This window comes from Lithobates pipiens, unplaced genomic scaffold (assembly GCF_037356315.1).
Source record: "Lithobates pipiens isolate NorthernLeopardFrog02 unplaced genomic scaffold, aLitPip1_a1.2 Scaffold_7, whole genome shotgun sequence".
NCBI classification, from domain to species: Eukaryota; Metazoa; Chordata; class Amphibia; order Anura; family Ranidae; genus Lithobates; species Lithobates pipiens.
The window spans coordinates 924,803-947,973 of record NW_027507892.1 but is presented as its reverse complement, the minus strand read 5'-3'; the positions used below and the strand labels follow the sequence as shown (position 1 = coordinate 947,973).

Here is a 23,171-nt window from a genome sequence, read left to right as displayed (position 1 = left end):
CTGGTCCAAATCATTAAGTGGAATTTGTTTTTCAGGGGTTGGCCCTTTAGTTCCAGTGAAGGGAACTCTTAAGGCATCAGCATACCAAGACATTTTGGACAATTTCATGCTCCCAACTTTGTAGGAACAGTTTGGGGACGGCCCCTTCCTGTTCCAATATGACTGCCCACCAGTGCACAAAGCAAGGTCCATAAAGACATGGATGAGCGAGTTTGGGGTGGAGGAACTTGACTGGCCTGCACAGAGTCCTGAACCCGATAGAACACCTTTGGGATGAATTAGAGCGGAGACTGTGAGCCGGGCCTTCTCATCCAACATCAGTGCCTGACCTCACAAATACGCTTCTGGAAGAATGGTCAAACATTCCCATAGACACACTCCTAAACATTGTGGATGTGGAATGTATGTTCCTTTTTGATCAAGGTGGTAAATAAGCGTCTTTCTCTGGATTGGTATGAGTTACTCATCTCACAATGTATATCCCGCAGATCTTTGGACCTGTCCAGTCCATCCTGAAATTTAAAAGCATAGATGACGTGATCAAGAGGGCCAACAACACGGAGTATGGACTGACGGCCGCTGTCTTCACCGAGAGCCTGGATAAAGCATTGAGTGTGGCCAATGCCCTGCAGTCTGGAACAGTGTGGTGGGTATCAGTGACTTCAGAGCAGGGCCGTCTTTAATATTGATTGGACCCTGGGAAAACATTTTCTTGGCCCCCCCATACAGTTTCACTCTCCATCTGCTCTGAGACATACAATAAATAGCAGCTAGACTTAAAATCTGTTTACTGTATCAGATCAGGAAGCGATTGCGGTTGGTTGCCAGAGGTTATACTGACTGGTTGCTAGAGGTTACATCACACATTACGGCTCACTGATTAGTTGCTAGACGTAACAGCACATGATTTCTGCTTGTTGATTGGTTACTAGAGATTACTCTACAGCAATACCCCTCAGTGATTGGTTGCTAGAGGTTACAGCACATCTCCTCACTGCAGGGGGCATGATATACATATGAATGATACCTTTATTTACATATGAATGCTGTTGGATGCAGCTATTTACATATGGATGCTGCTGCTATTTACATATGAATGCCGGTTATTTACATGTAAACACAGGGTCTGCAGGTGAGTCATCTGTACACAACAATAGGGCAGAGCTGGGCAGCATTAGCACCAGCACTTCACACTGAGATATCGGGACACAGCACGAGACTAAAACTTCAGAGGACAAGGGAATTTAAACTGGGATAGTTGGCAAGTATGAGGCAGCTGCTTTGGGCTCCACAACAATGACAGGGCCCAGGACAGCTGCCCCTTTTGCCCTTCCTTAAAGACGGCCCTGCATCAGAGGTCATGTGACATTCCTTGTTCTGGGCTGTTTATATTTTATATACACTATTGATTGGTTATCCAGTGTCAGGTCAGCTATTTTTACACATTTTATTAATTAAAGTAACTTTAATTCTGCCCCCCCTTAACGTTTTGCCAGTGTACAATTCGCAAACTCATCCAGCTAATGAATCCTGCTGTGATCCGCTGAGCTGATGTCACAAGTTGGGTCCCACGCCACCATCTTTGTTGCTGGCGTGGTTAGTTGCTGCCTGCCTCTTCCTGCCTCCCGATGACACTCTGCTGGGTCTGCCCTCCCCCAGCCTTATAAATGGAACATGAAGTATCCTGGCTGTGTGAGTTTATGAATGTGTATGGAGCAGAAGGCTTCAGAGCGGAGCTGACTTCGTTCTTGCCTAGGGAAAAAATAAATAAAGGTAAATAAATAAAAAAATGCCTTTTATAGATGGTGGCGGATGTAAGTGCGTCTAGTGCGGGGTGTCAAACTCAATTCCATCGCAGGCCGAATCAGCGTTATAATTGCCTTTGAATGGCTGGTTGTATCTGTAACACTAGATGGCCAGAGCACTCCACACCCTTCCATCAGATACCAAGAGCCCAGTGGCGGCAGCTGGATTGTTTGCCAACCCCCCCCCCCCCCCAAAAAAAAAATATACCACCCGCTGCCACTTCATTAGAAGAACCTTCCCTTACATCACAGTGGACTCCCCTTACCTTGTGCTGCTGTTGGGAAGAAGCTGGGGATGGAGCTGGGAAGCAGAAAGTGCAGAGCCTGGAGAAGGACCAGAGGGGGGGTGGAGTAAGCTGCCGGAATTATAATTTTTTATAATTTTTTATATTTTGTTATAAAATTTTGCATCATTGATGTACGCTGATAGGCTGCACTGATGGGCACCGATGGGCTGCACTGATGGGCACCAATGGGCTGCACTGAGAGGTGACACTGAGAGGTGGCACTAATAGAATAAGTGGCACTGATAGGTGGCAGTGATGGGCACTGATAGGTGGCAGTGATGTGCACTGATGGGTGGCAGTAATGGGCACTGATAGGTTACACTGAAAGGCAGCACTGTTAGGTGGCACTGATGAGGCACTGATTGGCACCACTGGGGGGTATTGATAGGTGGCACTTGTGGGCATTGCTAGGTGGCACTCATGGGCATTGATAGGTGGCACTGGTGGGCACTGGCGGGCACAGAGGAGGAGGCAGATGTGCCTCCTTCCTCTTCGGGACCGATGTCCCTTGAGCATATGCGGTGATCGGCTTTTTTTTCTCCTCACACTGTTAGCGTGAGGAGGAAAAAAACGATTACCGAGCTTTTGTTTACACACATGATCAGCTGTCATTGATTGACCTCTGGATATGACGCTGAGCACGTGCACTCAACTTCTTTAGTGGACCATGACGAGGCCTGTTCTGAGTGGAACCCGTCCTGGTAAACTGCTGTATGGTCTTGGCCACCGTGCTGCAGCTCAGTTTCAGGGTCCGGGCAATCTTCTTATAGCCTAGGCCAGCAATGGTGAACCTGGGCACCCCAGATGTTTTGGAACTACATTTCCCATGATGCTCTGGCACTCTGCAGTGTAGTGGAACATCATGGGAAATGTAGTTCCAAAAATCTGGGGTGCCAAGGTTCACCATCATTGGCCTTGGCTATCTTTATGTAGAGCAACAATTCTTTTTTTCAGATCCTCAGAGAGTTCTTTGCCACGAGATGACATGTTGAACTTCCAGTGACCAGTATGAGAGAGTGAGAGCGATGACACCAATTTTAACACACCTGCTCCCCATTCACACCTGAGACCTTGTAACACTAACGAGTCACATGACCCCGGGGAGGGAAAATTGCCAATTGACCCCAATTTGGACATTTTCACTTAGGGGCGTACTCACTTTTGTTGCCAGCGATTTAGACATTAATGGCTGTGTGTTGAGTTATTTTGTGGGGACAGCAAATGTACACTGTTATACAAGCTGTACACTCACTACTTTACATTGTAGACAAGCGCATTTCTTCAGTGTTGTCACATGAAAAGATAAAAGAAAATATTTACAAAAATGTGAGGGGTGTACTTACTTTTGTGAGATACTGTATAATTGTAGTGTACCAATCCACCCCCTCCATCTTCTATCAGTAATCTGGTGGTCTTGGGATGTCCCACCTTTGAACCTGGGGCACAGAGATGGTGTTTTCAACAGTTGCAATTGTGACTCGGCGCCTTGCGCCTTTGTGAGATACTGTATATCCAGGAAAAGATACCAAACCTCTGCTTTTCTCTCTTAATTTAATTTGTTAGAAATGAGCAGGGCAGGTTAGTCGGCATTGTGTACATTGTTCTATGCACACTACATATCCCATAGACCAGGGATATGCAATTAGCGGAACTCCAACTCCAGCTTTTGCAAAACTACAAGTCCCATCATGCCTCTGGGTGCCATGCTTGTACTGTCAGAGTCTTGATATGCCTCATGGGACTTGCAGTTTTGGAATAGTTGGAGGTCCGCTAATTGCATATCCCTGCCATAGATCAGCACAGGTGAGAGCAAGAGAGAGGGTGTCTATGATCCTTTATACAGTGGGGATCATGGAGAATGAACGTAGTCACCCTCTAACAGATCACAGCAGTAACACAAGTTTGAAGATTTGGAGGAGGTGGAGAGCAATAGAAGGGACTTTTCTAAGTTAAAAACACATACTGGAATATCATTTGTTTTAAGTTTAGTGTCTTTTTTAGCTAGTTTGTTATCAATAGCTCAGTATACTAAGTAAAGTGTATCTGATACAGTGGATGTTGTTGGTAAATGTCTCCTCTACTAATGGCTCTGCTCTTTTGTAGGATAAACTGTTACAATGCCCTCCATGCACAGACGCCCTTTGGAGGCTTCAAAATGTCAGGAAATGGCAGAGAACTGTAAGTATATCTTGTTAGGTGCTAATGTAGCACCAGGGGGGCGGGACAAGGGGTGGGCAGAAGGGATGGCTGCCCCTGGCGCAATGGTTTATTGCAGGGGTAGGGGGCACCGTGACCCTAACCCTAAGGGAAAGGGGGGCGCAGTTTGGCATCTTTGCCCTGGACGCTGGATGACCTTGTCCCAGCACTGTGTAGCACTAACCCCCGAAGGAGCTGCTGGTTATTTTTGGGCTTACCGTTACCTTCCGTTTTCCTTGCGACACGTCTAGGGGATGTCCCGTGGTAGATGGCCCAGTAACTTGAGACTGACAATAGATCCACTTGAATGGATTTTATTTGCAAAAACTCGAACCATTGAACAGTCTTTCAACTTGGGATCAGAGGGTTGGGAAGAAGGTTCAGGTTCTCTCAATCTCAAAGTCTATAAACGTTAAGGAACTTGCTTACTTTGACTGCATTCAGAGAATAGCCATTCACAGCTGGATGATCACTTAGGTTGGACAGTCCTTCTCTAGCCGCCAACAAGGTGCTTACTCAGGAACAAGTCTTTGTCACAGACGTTGTTGCAGAACACGTAGGGGAACTAAGCTGTAGAACACTTGTAGGATACCTGGATCTCTCAGCCTGCTTGGCGATATCCACAAGACCGGATTCTTTCGGTAACTTCAGGCTTCCAGGCTTTTGTTAAGAAACCCAAACTCACACGTAGTGTTCTTCTAAAGAGTCCTCCCCTGGAATACTTGAAGTACACTGGGTCTCTCACAAACCGGAGACGGCACCCAACCACCTCAGAATCCTCCTTTAGTTTCCCTGCCTCGGGCTAGCCAGCCCCGAGGCATTAAAGTCGGGTGGATCCGCACCCCCATAGCCTTCCAGGCATGCGCAGGAGTGACGAAATTGCAACTCCAGCCACTCACAGTGCTGGAGCCGTGATACCCGGAAGACACGCCGAGGCAACATGTCATCTCCCTCGGCGTGGACCAGGTGAGTTACCGATGCCTCGTTCTAAGGTGAGTATTTCATAATGAGCTAGTATGTGGTGCATACCAGCTCATTATGCCATTTGCCTTACAGGGGTATTAAAAAAAATAAAATAAAAAAAAAAACTGTCAGCGGGTATACAACCGCTTTAAGCCAGTAAGACCACATTTACAATTTACTGTATTTATCGGCGTATAACACGCACCCCAAGTTTAGGAGGGAGGTTAAAAGAAAAATACTTTTAGGAGGGAAGTTTAAGGAAAAAAACTTACATTTAAATGCCCATCAATGCAGCCTTGTCAGTTATTTGCAGTCTTGTCTGTGGCTTTGCCATTTAAAAATGGTGCCGCCGATATACAGAGCGGATGTCCTGTGTATCTCGGCGGCGCTCGGTAGTTCTCGGTGGCTTTCGCCTATTTTTGCCCATTTTCGGCTGTTCTCGGCTATTTTCGGCCACACTCGGGCATTCAAAGCTGAAAGCCGCCGAGAAAAGCTGAGTGCGGCCGAAAATAGCCGAGAACGTCCGAAAATAGCCGAGAACGGCTGATGATAGCCGAGAACGGCCGAGTGTGGCCGAAAATACCCGGAAGCCACAGAGAGCGGCAGAAAGGGTTAAAAATAGTGGAGGATCGCCGTATAACACGCACCCCCAATTTCCGCCTGATTTTAGGGGGAAAAAAGTGTGTGTTATGCGCCGATAAATACGGTATGCATTTTTTCTGCCTACCTATCCATTCTCTCTTAGCCCTTGTGCACACGGTCGGACATTCCAATGGAAAATGTCCGATCGGACCGTGTTGTCGGATAATCCGACCATGTGTGGGCTCCATCGGACTGTTTCCGTCGGAATATCCGACCGACAAAGTTTTAGAGCTTGGCTATAAAATTTTCCGACAACATGATCCGATCGGATGTTGTCCGATCATTTGTAGAGAATTCCGATCGGACAAAGTGCCACGCATGCTCAGATCAAATTCCTAGACCAAAGCTATTGGCTACTAGCCTGAACGTAGTCCCGTCATAACGATATAACGTCATCACGTTGCGAACAATCGGATTTTCCGACAACTTTTTCCGACCGTGTGTATGCAACACCAGTTTCGGACAAAATCTGACGGATTTTTTGTCGGAATGTCCGACTGTGTGTACAAGGGCTTAGAGTGATTGTAAAGCTTTGGGTTTTTTTTTTTTTAAATAACAAACATATCATAATTACCTCCACTGTGCAGTTCATTTTGCACAGAGTGGCCCCCACCTCGTCTTCTGGGGTCCCCCTGGCGGATCGTATAACCCCCTAGGATTAGCGGTCCCCCGGGGGGGGGGGTACACCTTGCAGGCTCGCTCCCGAGTCCAGGATTTGTGTCCATAGATGCAGAATGCCAGACTTGGCCCCAGCCCCCTCCCCCCCCGGGTCTGACACACCGCAACTCCGATCTTGGTAAATAGCCTCTGACGGAGACTCTTTACCACGTGATCAGCCGTGTCCAATCACAGCTGATCATGATGTAAACAGGAAGAGCCATTGATCGGCTTTTCCTCACTCGTGTCTGTCAGACGCGAGTAGAGGAGAGCCGATCGGCTGCTCTCCTGACAGGGGGGTCTGTGCTGATTGTTTATCAGTGCAGCCCCCTCCCCACGGATACCCGTCCAGGATCACCAGGGATGGCCACTACACTTGACCACCAGGTGTGCCACCTTAGACCACCAGGGAAATGCCATTGAGTGCCCAGGCAGCTGCCAATCAGTGCCAATGAAAAATGACTGTGCCACCAGTGATGCCTATCAGTGAAATCTATAAGTGCAAGCCATCATTGCCCATCAATGCCGCTTTTCAGTGCCCATCAGTAGTGCCCAGCAGTGCCGTCTATCAGTGCCACCCATAAGTACCCATCAGTGTTCCCTATTAGTGCCACCTATGAGTGCCCATCAGTGCCGCCTATCAATGCCCATCAGTGCTCCCTATCAGTGCCCATCATTAGTGCCGCCTTATCAGTGCCCATCAGTGAAGGAGAAAACTTACTTATTTACAAAATTTTATAACATAAACAAAGAAAAATGTTTTTTTCCCCAAAATTTTCAGTCTTTCTCATTTATATAATAAATAATAATAATAAAAAATGAAAACCGCAGAGGTGATCAAATACCACCAAAAGAAAGCTTTAGTCGTGGGAACAAAATGATAAAAATGTAGTTTGTGTACAGTGTAGCATGACCAGGGGCGGACTGACCAGTCGGTCACTCGGGCGCCGCCCGAGGGCCCGAGGTCATTAGGGGCCCGGTCTCGGCCACATGAGAGGCCACTTGAAGCGGCTGTGCCTGTATCACATGCCGCGATTATGCCGATTACAATACGGCGCGCTGCTCCCCGCCGGCCCCTCCTTCCCTCCCGTCCGTCCCAGGTGATGTCACAACGCATACAGTACAAGCACCTGGGACGGACGGGAGGGAAGGAGGGGCCGGCGGGGAGCAGCGCGCCGTTAGCCGTATTGTAATCGGCATGAGATACGGGCACAGCAGAAGAGTGCAGGGGCCGGCGGGGAGCTGCGCCGTTAAAAGTATTATCGGCATCCGCCGGTAAGTGAGGCTTGGGCCTGCCACAAGTGATGGGGAGGGGTGGCGTTACAGATGCATGGGGCCCCGGATCCCCCCAACCCAGTGTCCCCCCTGTGTGTGTGTCCTCCCCTGTGTGTCCTCCCCTGTGTGTGTGTGTGTCCTCCCCTGTGTGTGTGTGTCCTCCCCTGTGTGTGTGTGTCCTCCCCTGTGTGTGTGTGTTTGTCCCCACCCTGTGTGTGTGTGTGTCCTCCCCTGTGTGTGTGTCCCCCTGTGCCCTCCCGTGTGTGTGTCCCCGTGTGTGTGTGTGTCCCCGTATGTGTATGTCCCTGTGTGTGTGTGTCCCCGTGTGTGTGTGTGTTCCCGTATGTGTGTGAGTGTCTCCGTATGTGTGTGAGTGTCTCTGTATGTGTGTGAGTGTCCCCGTATGTGTGTGAGTGTGTGTGTGTCCCTGTGCGGTGTGTGTGTGTGTCCCTGTGTGGTGTGTGTGGTGTGTGTGTCCCTGTGTGTGTGAGTGTCCCCCTGTGTGTGTGAATGTCCCTGTGTGTGTGTGTGCGTGAGAGTGTATCCCCCTGTGTGTGCGTGAGAGTGTATCCCCCTATGTGTGTGTGTGTGTGTGTGTGTATCCCCCTGTGTGTGTGTGTGAGTGTGTCCCCCTGTGTGTGTGTGTGTGTGTGTGAGAGTGTCCCCCTGTGTGGTGTGAGTGTGTCCTCCCCCCGTGTGAGTGTGCGTGTCCCCCTGTGTGAGTGTGCGTGTCCCCCTGTGTGTGTGTGTGCGTGAGTGTATCCCCCTGTGTGTGTCCCCCCCCCCGTGTGTGGTGTGTGTGTGTGAGTGTCCCCGTGTGTGTGTCCCCCTGTGTAAGAGTGTGTCCCCCTGTGTGTGTGTCTCCCCCTGTGTGTGTGTGTGCGCGCGAGTGTGTCTCCCTGTGTGAGTGTGTGTGCGTTCTCCCTCCAGTTTCCCCCTGTGTGCTCCCCCCCCCTTGTCTCCCTGGCAAGGTGTGGCGCCCAAGGGGGCCCCATGAGCTTCTATTGCCCGGGGGCCCCATTAGTTGTCAGTCCGCCCCTGAGCATGACCGCGCAATTGTCATTTAAAGTGTGACAGCGCTGAAAGCTGAAAATTGGCCTGGGCAGGAGGGGGGTGGGGAGTGCCCGGTATTGAAGTGGTTAAGGAGTGGAGTTGAGAAACATCGCTAAAAAAGATTTAAAAAATGACGGAGCGCCTCTAAAGCATTCAGGTTTAGCTGGAAGAAAAAGTGACAACCCTCCCGCTCCAATCACGTGCTTCTAAAAATAAAATTACAAAAATTACCCCATTGAAAATCAAGTGTCTGATGCCCCGCATGTAGATTAGGGGGCCGGGTGCAGGGATTAGGGGGTATGGACGGGCCGCCACTGTCTTGCACATGCACAAAAACAGAGGGCGCTATAGTGTACATCTAGCAGAAGCCAGTGCAGCTGTTCGGGAATCCACTGTACATGCGCAGATGCGGCCACTGATCTCTGTCATCTTCACTGGGGGCAGGGTTGCTAACCTTCTGCAGCATTTTTACTGACAAAACATGGAACATTTACTGGCGGAGCACATTATTTACTGGCAACCAGAGAAATTACAGAATTCCTATTGAAAACTAACAGTATAAACATTAGGGTTGTCCCTATACCACATTTTTAAGACCGAATACAAGTACCGATACTTTTTAGTACTCGCTGATACCGATTAGCGATATTTTTTTTTTCCATGTCATGTGACAGTTTTTAAAGCACACTACAGATTAGGTGGCACTGACATGCAGCACTGATGAGCACTGACAGATGGCGGGCACTGACAGGTGACACTGATGGCGTGCACTGGCAGGTGGCGGGCACTGACAGATGGCACTGATGGCGGGCCATGACAGGTGGCGGGCACTGACAGATGGCACTGATGGCGGGCAGTGACAGGTGGCGGGCAATGATGGCAGGCACTGACAGGTGGCGGGCACAGACAGATGGCACTAATGGCTGGCACTGACAGGTGGCGGCACTGACAGGTGACGAGAAATGATGGCGGGCACTGACAGGTGGTTGGCACTGACAGGTGACACAGGCAGGTGGCTGCCACTGACAGGTGGCTGGCACTGATGAGCGGCATTTATGGACATTGGGCACTGATAGGTGGCATTTATGAGCACTGATGGGCTGCCTGCGACGGCCCATCTTGAAACACCTTGCACTCGGCCGCATAAAAGCAGCGGCGGCCATCTTGTTACACCCAGCCTGAACTATATGGGCTGGGTGTACCAAGATGTCCGCTGCTAGCTTACTGCGGCCGAGTGCAGGGTGTACCAAGATGGGCGTTGGGATGTCCAACCGCTGACGTCGGCACGGAGCGTCACTTCTGCTGACTTCCGGCTGCCCCGGGTCGCTTTCCCGGATATCGGATTTGTGCGAATACAGGTACTCGCACAAATGCTCGGTAGCGGTACCAACCCTAATAAACATGAAATGTAAATACTGACAATACCTATAACACAGTAATTTGCTTGATTTACACTTAAAAAGTCAACACCGAATGAAATTATCAGCCCCTGATATTTACTGACAGTTGCAAAAAAAATCAAACTGTCAGTAAATTTACTGCCGGTTGGCAACCCTGACTGGTGGGGTGGGGGGGGGGGGGGGGCAGGCAATCTGCATGGTTCTGGTAAATCGTTTTTCATATGTCAGGCCAGCATTGGCTGTGTATAGTATTCTGGCTCTCAGTAATGGGCGTCCTCTTTGCAGGGGTGAATACGCCTTGGCGGAATACACCGAAGTGAAGACCGTCACCATTAAACTATCACAGAAGCAGCACTGAGGACAAGAAGAAGAGACCGGTGTGTCCAATTCAACCTTCAGCATCACCCAGGACCAGAATGGACTCATTAATACTGAGGGATTCTTACTTTTTTTAATTTTTTTAATTTTTTATTAAAGAAAGAACGATTGCAGATCGATCGTCTGCGGTAACTTGCCCCTGACCCTGAGAACCTGCGAGTCTCTTCTCATCTGCTCTTCATTACTGCTCTTAAGTGGGTGTAGTTATTATAAACTGCATAGCTGTTCATTCATCAAAACAACATTTAAATCCAAATAGGGGAAAAATCGATTGCTCTCAGGATATATTCTCCGCCATTCATGTGAATGTGGGAACTACTGCATTATGGCCACAAGGTGGCACTGAGGAGCACACTTGTAGTGTAAGTATGCTTGCTCTATTACTAAAAGTATTGGGATACCTGCCTCTACACTCACATTATTATTATTATTATACAGGATTTATATAGCGCCAACAGTTTGCGCAGCGCTTTACAGCGTGAGGGAAGACATTACAATACTGGAGGAATTAGAAGCACATGAACTTTAATGGCATCCCAGTCTTAGTCCGTAGGGTTCAGTATTGAGTCGTCCCACCATTTGCAGCTATAACAGCTTCATCTCTTCTGGGAAGGCCGTCCACAAGGTTTAGGAGTGTGTCTATGGGAATGTTTGACCATTCTTCCAGAAGCACATTTGTAAAGCCAGGCACTGATGTTGGATGAGAAGGCCTGGCTTGCAGTCTACACTTTAAGACCCCTTTCACACTGAAGGCGATTTTCAGGCGTTTTAGCGATAGAAATATCGCCTATAAAGCGCCTTAAAAACACCTCCCCAGTGTGAGAGCCCGAGTGCTTTCACACTGGGGTGGGGCGCTTGCAGGATGTTAGAAAAAGTCCTGCAAGCCGCACATTTGGGGTGGTTTGGGAGCGCCAGGCGCTGGTAACCCTTTCTTTGGCTGCTAGTGGGGGTTAAAAGCGTCCCGATAGCAGCCAAAAAGCGCAGATAAAACCCAGCTAAAACTAGCGGTGCTTTCAGTGAGAAAGCAGCCTAATTCACCCCAAAGGTGTCCTATCGGGTTGAGGTCAGGACTCTGTGCAGGCCAGTCAAGTTCCTCCACCCCAAACTCCTTCATCCATGTCTTTATGGACCTTGCTTTGTGCACTGGTGTGCAGTCACGTTGGAACAGGAAGGGGCCGTCCCCAAACTGTTCCCACAAAGTTGAGAGCATGAAATTGTCCAAAATGTCTTGGTATGCTGAAGCCTTAAGAGATCCCTTCACAGGAACTAAGAGGCCAAACCCAACCCGTGAAAAACAACCCCACACCATAATCCTCCCCCTCCACCAAACGATTTGGACCAGTGTACAAAGCAAGGCCCATAAAGACATGGATGAGCGAGTTTGGGGGTGAAGGAACTTGACTGGCCTGCACAGAGTCCTGACCTCAACCCGATAGAACACCTTTGGGATGAATTCGAACTGAGACTGCGAGCCAGGCCTTCTCGTCCAACATCAGTGCCTGACCTCACAAATGCGCTTCTGGAAGAATGGTCAAACATTCCCATAGACACACTCCTAAACCTTCCCAGAAGAGTTGGAGCTCTTATAGCTGCAAAGGGCGGGCCGACTCAATATTGAACCCTACGGACTAAGACTGGGATGCCATTAAAGTTCTTGTGCGTGTAAAGGCAGGCGTCCCAATACTTTTGGTAATATAGTGTATTTTCTTTGATGGTCAGTGCCATCTAGTGGCCATAATGCTGTATTTTCTGCACTCGCCCATTCAAATGGGATAATATAGCCAGAGAACATTTGATTTAGCTCCATTTGCACAGGACGAATGTACACGGAGCCGTGATTGACGAAACGCTATGCAACTTTGTTTTTTAAATACACCCCAAAGTGTCTGCTCGGTTATCATTTGAAATGTACTGATATTTATATTTTGCATTTTCTGATCTCTAAAGTGGAACTCTTAAGACCCCTTTCACACTGGGGGCATTTTTCAGGCGCTTCCCATCCGAAAAGCGGTGCCAAAGTGCCGCTATAACAGCGGTAAAATGCTGCTAAAACTAGCGGCGCTTTACCACTACCGCCCCCCACTGCTCAAGTGTGAAAGGGCTCTATAAGAATGTCACCGTATTTTATAAAATGTTTATCCCACAATATTTTTGTTAACTGCCTCAATACCCGAAGGATTTCCCTTTTTTTACTGCTTCCTCTTTTTATTTCATCATATGCGCAACAATCACTTCTACAAATGTGCGCAATTTTTGTAAAACAAGCTTATTTTATAAGAATTAGGCTGGGCATACACTGTAAGATTTCCCTCGTTGGGCTGAACAAGAGAAATACATTGGAGAGAAAATAATTATGTGATCCCCGGCAGATTTTGTAGGTTTGCCCACTTACAAAGAAATGACAAATTCGGAAATATCTGAATTAACGAAAACCCGTTTAACGAACTTTATTTGTAAATTCGTAAGTTCGAAAAAAAAAAAATCTGAAATTCGTAAATTCAAAACAAAAATCTAAAGTTCAGAAATACGTAAAAAATCTAAAATAATAAAAAATTCGGAAATTCGAAAATTCAAAACAAAATCAGAAATTCTGATTTTCGAAAAAAAAAAAATCGAAAGTTCGAAAATTCGAAAATAATCTAAAATAATAATAAGAAAATGGAAATTCGTAAAAAAAAAAAAAAAAAAACGGAAATTCGAAAATTCAAAACAAAATCAGAAATTCAGATTTTCGAGAAAAAAAATCTAAAGTTCAGAAATTCGTAAAAAATCTAAAATAATAAAAAAAACGGAAATTCGTTAAAAAAAAATCGGAAATTCGAAAATTCAAAACAAAATCAGAAATTCTGATTTTCGAAAAAAAAAAATCTAAAGTTCGGAAATTCGAAAAAAATCTAAAATAATAAAAAGAAAAACGGAAATTCGTAAAAAAAAAAAAAAAAATCGGAAATTCGAAAATTCACAAAACCGAAAATTTGAAAATCTGAAATAATAACTAAATGACGACGTAACAATTTCTAGATATTAAATTATAAGTATTGGAATTTCCTTTCAAATTTGGCTGTTAGTGAATGTAACGAATACGAATTAATACAAATTTACGAATTATCGAGTGAACAAATTATTATATTATTTAAAGCGCTGCATAAACTTTTGGGGCTATACAAATTGTTTATAATAATAATAATAATTATCCAAAATAAGGAATGCCGTATCTAAATGAATGGAATGTAAGGAATTAAAAATAATAAATTACAATAATAATAATATAAACATTTTATTATTATTATTATTTATTATTCATTTGTAACTTTCCATTTCTTTAGATGCGGCATTCATTATTTCGGATAATTCATAACTTCGGAAAAATTCATATTTGTTCAAATTTTGAAAGTAAATTCCGATACCTATAATATAATAGCTAGTAATAGTTAAGTTATTATTAGTTATTTCAGAATTTTGTGTTTTTGAATTCCCTAATTTTTATTTTAATTTCCGAATTTCTAATTTTCTTAAAATTTCCGAATTTCTTTTTTTTTTTGGTTTTCAGAATTTAAAAAAAGACAACCCCCCCCCCCCCCACACTGGTTGGCACTATATACATTCTTTATAATAATAATGGTAACTGCATCAGGCTCCTGACAATTTCTCTTTATGTAAGAGAAGACCATCAAATATTGTTTTATATACAATTTTAATATCCCTTTTTTCGTATGTTTTTCCTTAGCGGCCTCTGATTTTTTTTTCAATTGGAACTCTATTGCTATATTAATATCATAATTAATTTCCCAGAAATTATTGATGTTCAATGAGTTAGTGCTAGCAGATTTAAAAAAAAAAAAAAATGTTTTTTTTTAAACTTGTATATGTTCCAGCTCTGATAATATTATACATAAATGTTACTACTAATATGTAAATTCTGGGTACGGAATATTTTATGTTGTGATAAGATAAACTGTATTCTGCTTTTTTTTTTATGGACCAGTAAAATTTTAAAGATTATATATATGTATATTTATGAAATAGATGCAGTTAATCAAACAATATTTTTTTGTATTTTCTTAGTGCAAAATAAAGGATATATACTGAACTTTACTGGCTTTTATTTGATTCCCTACCATTTCATTCTTCTACACCTTAATTTATATCTATACATATTTTATGTTATTTTGTTGCTAAGATAATCAATACTGCCTAGCTGACTTAAGGGACCTTTCACACCGAAGAGTTTTATAAGCGCTTTTGTGTAAAAAAAAACAAAAAATAATAAAAAAAAAAGCACCTGAAAAGCTCAAGGAAAATGCTTCCCTTTAAAATCAGTGAATGTTTTGGGGCGGAGCATTTTATGGAGGTTTGGGGAGCTAAAAAAAGTGCACCAAAAATATGATGTTACGCCGAGTAACCAGATACCTAACAGGCTTTAAAATTGCGCACGCTTGTGGAATGGCGGCAAACTACGATACTTAAAAATCTTGGGGAAGCTTTAAACATTTTTTTACAGGCTACCAGTTTAAAATTACCAAGGAGGTCTAGCACTAGAATTATTGCTCTCGCTATAATGTTTGCGGTGATACCTCACACGTGTGATGCAAACACCGTTCACATATGCTTACGCGACCTGTATACGCTTCTGCCTCTTCGAGCGAGCACCCAGGGATAGAAACGCTTTAAAAAAAAAAAAATTAAATTTATTTTATTTTTATACAGTTTCTTTCATTTTTTTTTCTTTTTTTTTATCACTTTTATTGCTCTCAAAAGGAATGTAACCATTCCTTATGACAGCAATAGGCAGTATACAAACAATTCAGAAACCGCGCTGCTGCTATTACTGTGTTCAAAAATAAATAAAGTGATGTGTGCAAAGCAGCAACTTAACCAGGTGACATTGCCACAGCAAATTTAATTGCAGAAAAAACAAAGCCGTGTTATGCAAAAAATATTCAACCAAATATAAAATAACAAATAAAGTCCATGTGAAAAAAACATCAAACAAATATAAAATAACAAATAAAGTCTACGTGAAAAAACATCAAACAAATATAAAATAACAAAGTCCATGTGAAAAAACATCAAATAAATATAAAATAAAAAAAAAATCCACTTGAAAAAACATCAAACAAATATAAAATAACAAAAAAATCCACGTTAAAAAACATCAAACAAATATAAAATAACAAATAAAGTCTACGTGAAAAAAACATCAAATAAATATAAAGTAACAAAAAAAATCCACGTGAAAAAACATCAAACAAATATAAAATAACAAAGTCCATGTGAAAAAACATCAAATAAATATAAAATAACAAAAAAAAATCCACTTGAAAAAACATCAAACAAATATAAAATAACAAAAAAATCCACGTTAAAAAACATCAAACAAATATAAAATAACAAATAAAGTCTACGTGAAAAAAACATCAAATAAATATAAAATAACAAAAAAAAATCCACGTGAAAAAACATCAAACAAATATAAAATAACAAAGTCCATGTGAAAAAACATCAAATAAATATAAAATAACAAAAAAAAATCCACTTGAAAAAACATCAAACAAATATAAAATAACAAAAAAATCCACGTTAAAAAACATCAAACAAATATAAAATAACAAATAAAGTCTACATGAAAAAAACATCAAATAAATATAAAATAACAAAAAAATCCACGTGAAAAAACATCAAACAAATATAAAATAACAAAGTCCATGTGAAAAAACATCAAATAAATATAAAATAACAAAAAAAAAATCCACTTGAAAAAACATCAAACAAATATAAAATAACAAAAAAATCCACGTTAAAAAACATCAAACAAATATAAAATAACAAAAGAAAGTCCACGTGAATCAGTGAGTGAAGAAATCTCCTTATGGTGTCATCAAGGGGTCCAACGCCATCAGTGAACAAAGCTCCGTCAGAGAAAACGAGAATAGGGGCACTTATCAGATCTTACTGACCCTCCATCTGTAGAGAAGTCAAACAAGCAGTAGTGATTACCATCTATGTGACATTGCAGACACAGGTACTCATATAAAAAATGGTTGCCACTGTTTATCTCCCGACCAACCTCGCCAGATACCGTGGATCGCAGTATATATGAGAAAGGAAGCTCCAATAGTGAAAAATCGTCAAATGAGTTATTAAAATTATTAAAATTGCACTTACATAGGTCAATGTAAAACACGGCAACCTGTACAGTCTTTCCTGACAAAAGCAACAGCCGCGGTCCAGGATCTGTATGGACAGGATGATGCCAGCACGCAGCACCGCCCTACATGTTTCGTCATAAATGACGTCTTCTGGTGCAAAGACGAAACATGTAGGGGCGTGCTCAAGCCATCGCGTCCCTACAGATCCCGGAATCGCGGTCTGATTGCTTTGTTATTCATGGTGTTGGCCCCCTTGATGACACTATAGGGAGATTTCTTCACTCACTTATTCACGTGGACTTTGTTTTTTTATCTTTAGTTGAATATTTTTTTTTGCATAGGTGTGGCTTGTTCTTTCAGCAATAGGCAGTAAAATATACTATTTATGAAGAGATCTGTGGTCTATTAGGCTCTGCCCATAAAAGCATCTAATCCCACCAAGATTGGTGTGATGGCGCTGTTTACACCGGAGGAAACTGGAAGTGAGGAAAATACTCACCACTTCCAGGTTCTTAGCCCGGAGAGGTTCTGGTCTCCCATCACCTCTATTGTAAGCCGGCGCAACCCGCCGGATCGGATGCCGGGCTCCCCGCCAGAGGGTGGGAGGAGGGGGGGACCCCCTTCTGCTGCCTGTGAAAGCAATTCAGTGGCTAATTAGCTGCTAGGCTTTTACTTTGTAGAGCTTTGCCGGCTCTAAAAAGCAATGCTGGTGTTATGGCTGACAGCTGCATCCATAGCCCTGGCATAACCACTTGCTGTCAATCATGTATTTGTACTTGATTTGGCGGGAAGTGGTTTTCATTGCTGTCTGTGCCCCCCCAGTAGGGAGGTTTACCCTATCTACTTGTCCTGTTTACCGTTACTACCAAAAGAAAATACCTTATTTCAGGTTGTCACCAGAACAGGAATAGAGGGGAAATCTTCCAACAGGGACACTAGTTCTGGTGACGACCACGGATTTCCTCACTTTGCAGGGATTTCCTCTCACTTTCTGTTTTGGCTATTGGACAGGAAGTGAAGGGAAATCTCCCTAATGGGACACAGAGGGCAAAAAGGACCTGACAGGGGTTATAACTCTGCCTTAGTCTGTGCAAAAAATAAAAGTTTTGCCTATAGTTCTACTTTAAGCCCTTGAAGCCGACGCCTCCCTGCTCTTTAAGGGGGTTTAGGATGCTGGGATGCGGGGTTTATGATCATGTGACTGCCGTGATTGGCTGCCACGGTGGTCACATGTTTTCTGTTAACCGCCGGTAACTGCCCGGGAGAGTGTACTCTCGGCACAGCTGTAGTCACACTAATCCACGCATGCATGCGCCCGGCGCCAAGTGGTAAAAGCGATATCAAAGGCTTATAATTTATTATTCTGGCCAATGAAATGAACGATCGCTCAAGTGCTCGGTGCTTGTAAATGCATCTGAATACGATACACATTTTACAAGCATCGGGTGTTTTATCTGCCAAAGTGCTGTTGCCAGGAGGAAAGTATATACAATACATAGGGGTCACTGATTGGGGTCACCCCATATACAGTACATAGGGGGTCACTGATTGGGGTCACCCCATATAAAGTACATAGAGGTCACTGAATAGGGTCACCCCATATAGGCTCATATACAGTACATAGAGGTCACTGACCGGGGTCACCCCATATACAGTAAATAGAGGTCTCTGATTGGGGTCACCCCATATACAGTACATAAAAGTCACTGATTGGGGTCACCCCATATGCAGTACATAGAGGTCACTGATTGGGGTCACCCCATATGCAGTACATAGAGGTCACTGAATAGGGTCACCCCATATAGGCTCATATACAGTACATAGAGGTCACTGACCGGGGTCACCCCATATAAAGTACATAGAGGTCACTGATTGGGGTCACCCCATATACAGTACATAGAGGTCACTGAATAGGGTCACCCCATATAGGCTCATATACAGTACATAGAGGTCACTGACCGGGGTCACCCCATATACAGTACAAAGAGGTAGCTGACTGGGGTCACCCCATATACAGTACATAGAGGTCACTGACCGGGGTCACCCCATATACAGTACAAAGAGGTAGCTGACTGGGGTCACCCCATATACAGTACATAGAGGTCACTGACCGGGGTCACCCCATATACAGTACATAGGGGTCAGTAATTGGGGTCACCCCATATACAATACATAGGGGTCACTGATTGGGGTCACCCCATACACAGTACATAGAGGTCACTGACCGGGGTCACCCCATATACAGTACAAAGAGGTAGCTGACTGGGGTCACCCCATATACAGTACATAGAGGTCACTGACCGGGGTCACCCCATATACAGTACATAGGGGTCAGTAATTGGGGTCACCCCATATACAATACATAGGGGTCACTGATTGGGGTCACCCCATACACAGTACATAGAGGTCACTGACTGGGGTCACCCCATATACAGTACATAGAGGTCACTGATTGGGGTGACCCCATATACAGTACATAGAGGTCACTGATTGGGGTCACTCCATATACAGTACATAGAGGTCACTGACCGGGGTCACCCCATATACAGTACATAGAGGTAGCTGATTGGGGTCACCCCATATACAATACATAGGGGTCACTGATTGGGGTCACCCCATACACAGTACATAGATGTCACTGACTGGGGTCACCCCATATACAGTACATAGAGGTCACTGACTGGGGTCACTCCATATACAGTACATAGAGGTCACAGATTGGGGTCACCCCATATACAGTACATAGAGGTCACTGATTGGGGTCACCCCATATACAGTACATAGAGGTCACTGATTGGGGTCACCCCATATACAGTACATAGAGGTCACTGATTGGGGTTACCCCATATACAGTACATAGGGGTCAGTAATTGGGGTCACCCCATATACAGTACATAGGGGGTCACTGATTGGGGTCATCCCATATACAATACATAGGGGTCACTGATTGGGGTCACCCCGTGTACAGTACATAGAGGTCACTGATTGGGGTCACCCCATATACAATACATAGGGGTCAGTAATTGGGGTCACCCCATACACAGTACATAGAGGTCACTGATTGGGGTCATATACAGTACATAGGGGTTCACTGATTGGGGTCACCCCATATACAGTACATAGGGGTCAGTGATTGGGGTCACCCCATATACAGAGCATAGGGGTCAGTAATTGGGGTCACCCGTATACAGTACATAGGGGTCACTGATTGGGGTCATCCCATATACAGTACATAGGGGTCAGTGATTGGGGTCACCCCATGTACAGTACATAGAGGTCACTGATTGGGGTCATATACAGTACATAGGGGGTCACTGACCGGGGTCACCCCATATACAGTACATAGGGGTCAGTGATTGGGGTCACCCCATATACAGAGCATAGGGGTCAGTAATTGGGGTCACCCGTATACAGTACATAGGGGTCAGTGATTGGGGTCACCCCATATACAGAGCATAGGGGTCAGTAATTGGGGTCACCCGTATACAGTACATAGGGGTTACTGATTCGGGTCACCCCATATACAGTACATAGGGGTCAGTGATTGGGGTCACCCCATATACAGTACATAGGGGTCACTGGTTGGGGTCACCCCATATACAATACATAGGGGTCAGTGATTGGGGTCACCCCATATACAGTACATAGAGGTCAGTGATTGGGGTCACCCCATATACAGTACATAGGGGGTCACTGATTGGGGTCACCCCATATACAGTACATAGGGGGTCACTGATTGGGGTCACCCCATATAAAGTACATAGAGGTCACTGATTGGGGTCACCCCATATAAAGTACATAGAGGTCACTGAATAGGGTCACCCCATATAGGCTCATATACAGTACATAGAGGTCACTGACTGGGGTCACCCCATATGCAGTACATAGAGGTCACTGATTGGGGTCACCCCATATGCAGTACATAGAGGTCACTGAATAGGGTCACCCCATATAGGCTCATATACAGTACATAGAGGTCACTGACCGGGGTCACCCCATATAAAGTACAAAGAGGTAGCTGACTGGGGTCACCCCATATAGGCTCATATACAGTACATAGAGGTCACTGACCGGGGTCACCCCATATACAGTACAAAGAGGTAGCTGACTGGGGTCACCCCATATACAGTACATAGAGGTCACTGACCGGGGTCACCCCATATACAGTACAAAGAGGTAGCTGACTGGGGTCACCCCATATACAGTACATAGAGGTCACTGACTGGGGTCACCCCATATACAGTACAAAGAGGTAGCTGACTGGGGTCACCCCATATACAGTACATAGAGGTCACTGACCGGGGTCACCCCATATACAGTACATAGGGGTCAGTAATTGGGGTCACCCCATATACAATACATAGGGGTCACTGATTGGGGTCACCCCATACACAGTACATAGAGGTCACTGACTGGGGTCACCCCATATACAGTACATAGAGGTCACTGATTGGGGTCACCCCATATACAGTACATAGAGGTCAGTAATTGGGGTCACTCCATATACAGTACATAGAGGTCACTGATTGGGGTCACCCCATATAGGCTCATATACAGTACATAGAGGTCACTGACCGGGGTCATCCCATATACAGTACATAGAGGTAGCTGATTGGGGTCACCCCATATACAATACATAGGGGTCACTGATTGGGGTCACCCCATACACAGTACATAGAGGTCACTGACTGGGGTCACCCCATATACAGTACATAGAGGTCACTGACTGGGGTCACTCCATATACAGTACATAGAGGTCACAGATTGGGGTCACCCCATATACAGTACATAGAGGTCACTGATTGGGGTCACCCCATATACAGTACATAGAGGTCACTGATTGGGGTCACCCCATATACAGTACATAGAGGTCACTGATTGGGGTTACCCCATATACAGTACATAGGGGTCAGTAATTGGGGTCACCCCATATACAGTACATAGGGGGTCACTGATTGGGGTCATCCCATATACAATACATAGGGGTCACTGATTGGGGTCACCCCATATACAGTACATAGGGTCACTGATTGGGGTCACCCCGTGTACAGTACATAGAGGTCACTGATTGGGGTCACCCCATATACAATACATAGGGGTCAGTAATTGGGGTCACCCCATACACAGTACATAGAGGTCACTGATTGGGGTCATATACAGTACATAGGGGGTCACTGATTGGGGTCACCCCATATACAGTACATAGGGGTCAGTGATTGGGGTCACCCCATATACAGAGCATAGGGGTCAGTAATTGGGGTCACCCGTATACAGTACATAGGGGTCACTGATTGGGGTCATCCCATATACAGTACATAGGGGTCAGTGATTGGGGTCACCCCATGTACAGTACATAGAGGTCACTGATTGGGGTCACCCCATATACAGTACATAGAGGTCACTGATTGGGGTCACCCCATGTACAGTACATAGAGGTCACTGATTGGGGTCATATACAGTACATAGGGGATCACTGACCAGGGTCACCCCATATACAGTACATAGGGGTCAGTGATTGGGGTCACCCCATATACAGAGCATAGGGGTCAGTAATTGGGGTCACCCGTATACAGTACATAGGGGTCAGTGATTGGGGTCACCCCATATACAGAGCATAGGGGTCAGTAATTGGGGTCACCCGTATACAGTACATAGGGGTTACTGATTCGGGTCATCCCATATACAGTACATAGGGGTCAGTGATTGGGGTCACCCCATATACAGTACATAGGGGTCACTGATTGGGGTCACCCCATATACAATACATAGGGGTCAGTGATTGGAGTCACCCCATATACAGTACATAGAGGTCACTGATTGGGGTCATATACAGTACATAGGGGATCACTGACCGGGGTCACCCCATATACAGTACATAGGGGTCAGTGATTGGGGTCACCCCATATACAGAGCATAGGGGTCAGTAATTGGGGTCACCCGTATACAGTACATAGGGGTTACTGATTCGGGTCATCCCATATACAGTACATAGGGGTCAGTGATTGGGGTCACCCCATATACAGAGCATAGGGGTCAGTAATTGGGGTCACCCGTATACAGTACATAGGGGTCAGTGATTGGGGTCACCCCATATACAGTACATAGAGGTCACTGATTGGGGTCACCCCATATACAGTACATAGGGGTCACTGATTGGGGTCACCCCATATACAATACATAGGGGTCAGTGATTGGGGTCACCCCATATACAGAGCATAGGGGTCAGTAATTGGGGTCACCCGTATACAGTACATAGGGGTTACTGATTCGGGTCATCCCATATACAGTACATAGGGGTCAGTGATTGGGGTCACCCCATATACAGTACATAGGGGTCACTGATTGGGGTCACCCCATATACAATAC

General features: G+C 45.0%; 1 protein-coding gene and 1 long non-coding RNA gene across 2 annotated transcripts in view; one reads left to right on the top strand and one right to left on the bottom strand.

Moving 5' to 3' along the window:
• LOC143959293 (retinaldehyde dehydrogenase 3-like) overlaps window positions 1-13,500 on the top strand; it is an 88,946-nt gene extending 75,446 nt beyond the window's left edge. Inside the window, exons 11-13 of the mRNA XM_077467971.1 lie at window positions 489-646; window positions 4,196-4,270; window positions 10,564-13,500. Of these exons, the coding sequence (XP_077324097.1) occupies window positions 489-646; window positions 4,196-4,270; window positions 10,564-10,636 (306 nt within the window). The 3' untranslated portion in view covers window positions 10,637-13,500. The remainder of the gene's footprint in view (window positions 1-488; window positions 647-4,195; window positions 4,271-10,563) is intronic.
• On the bottom strand, window positions 641-6,704 carry LOC143959294 (uncharacterized). Its single transcript, XR_013270196.1, has 3 exons — window positions 6,468-6,704; window positions 2,072-2,129; window positions 641-1,752 (listed from the first exon to the last, which is right to left on the bottom strand). It is a non-coding gene; the product is annotated as an uncharacterized LOC143959294 (long non-coding RNA).
• Window positions 13,501-23,171: the final 9,671 nt, after the last annotated feature.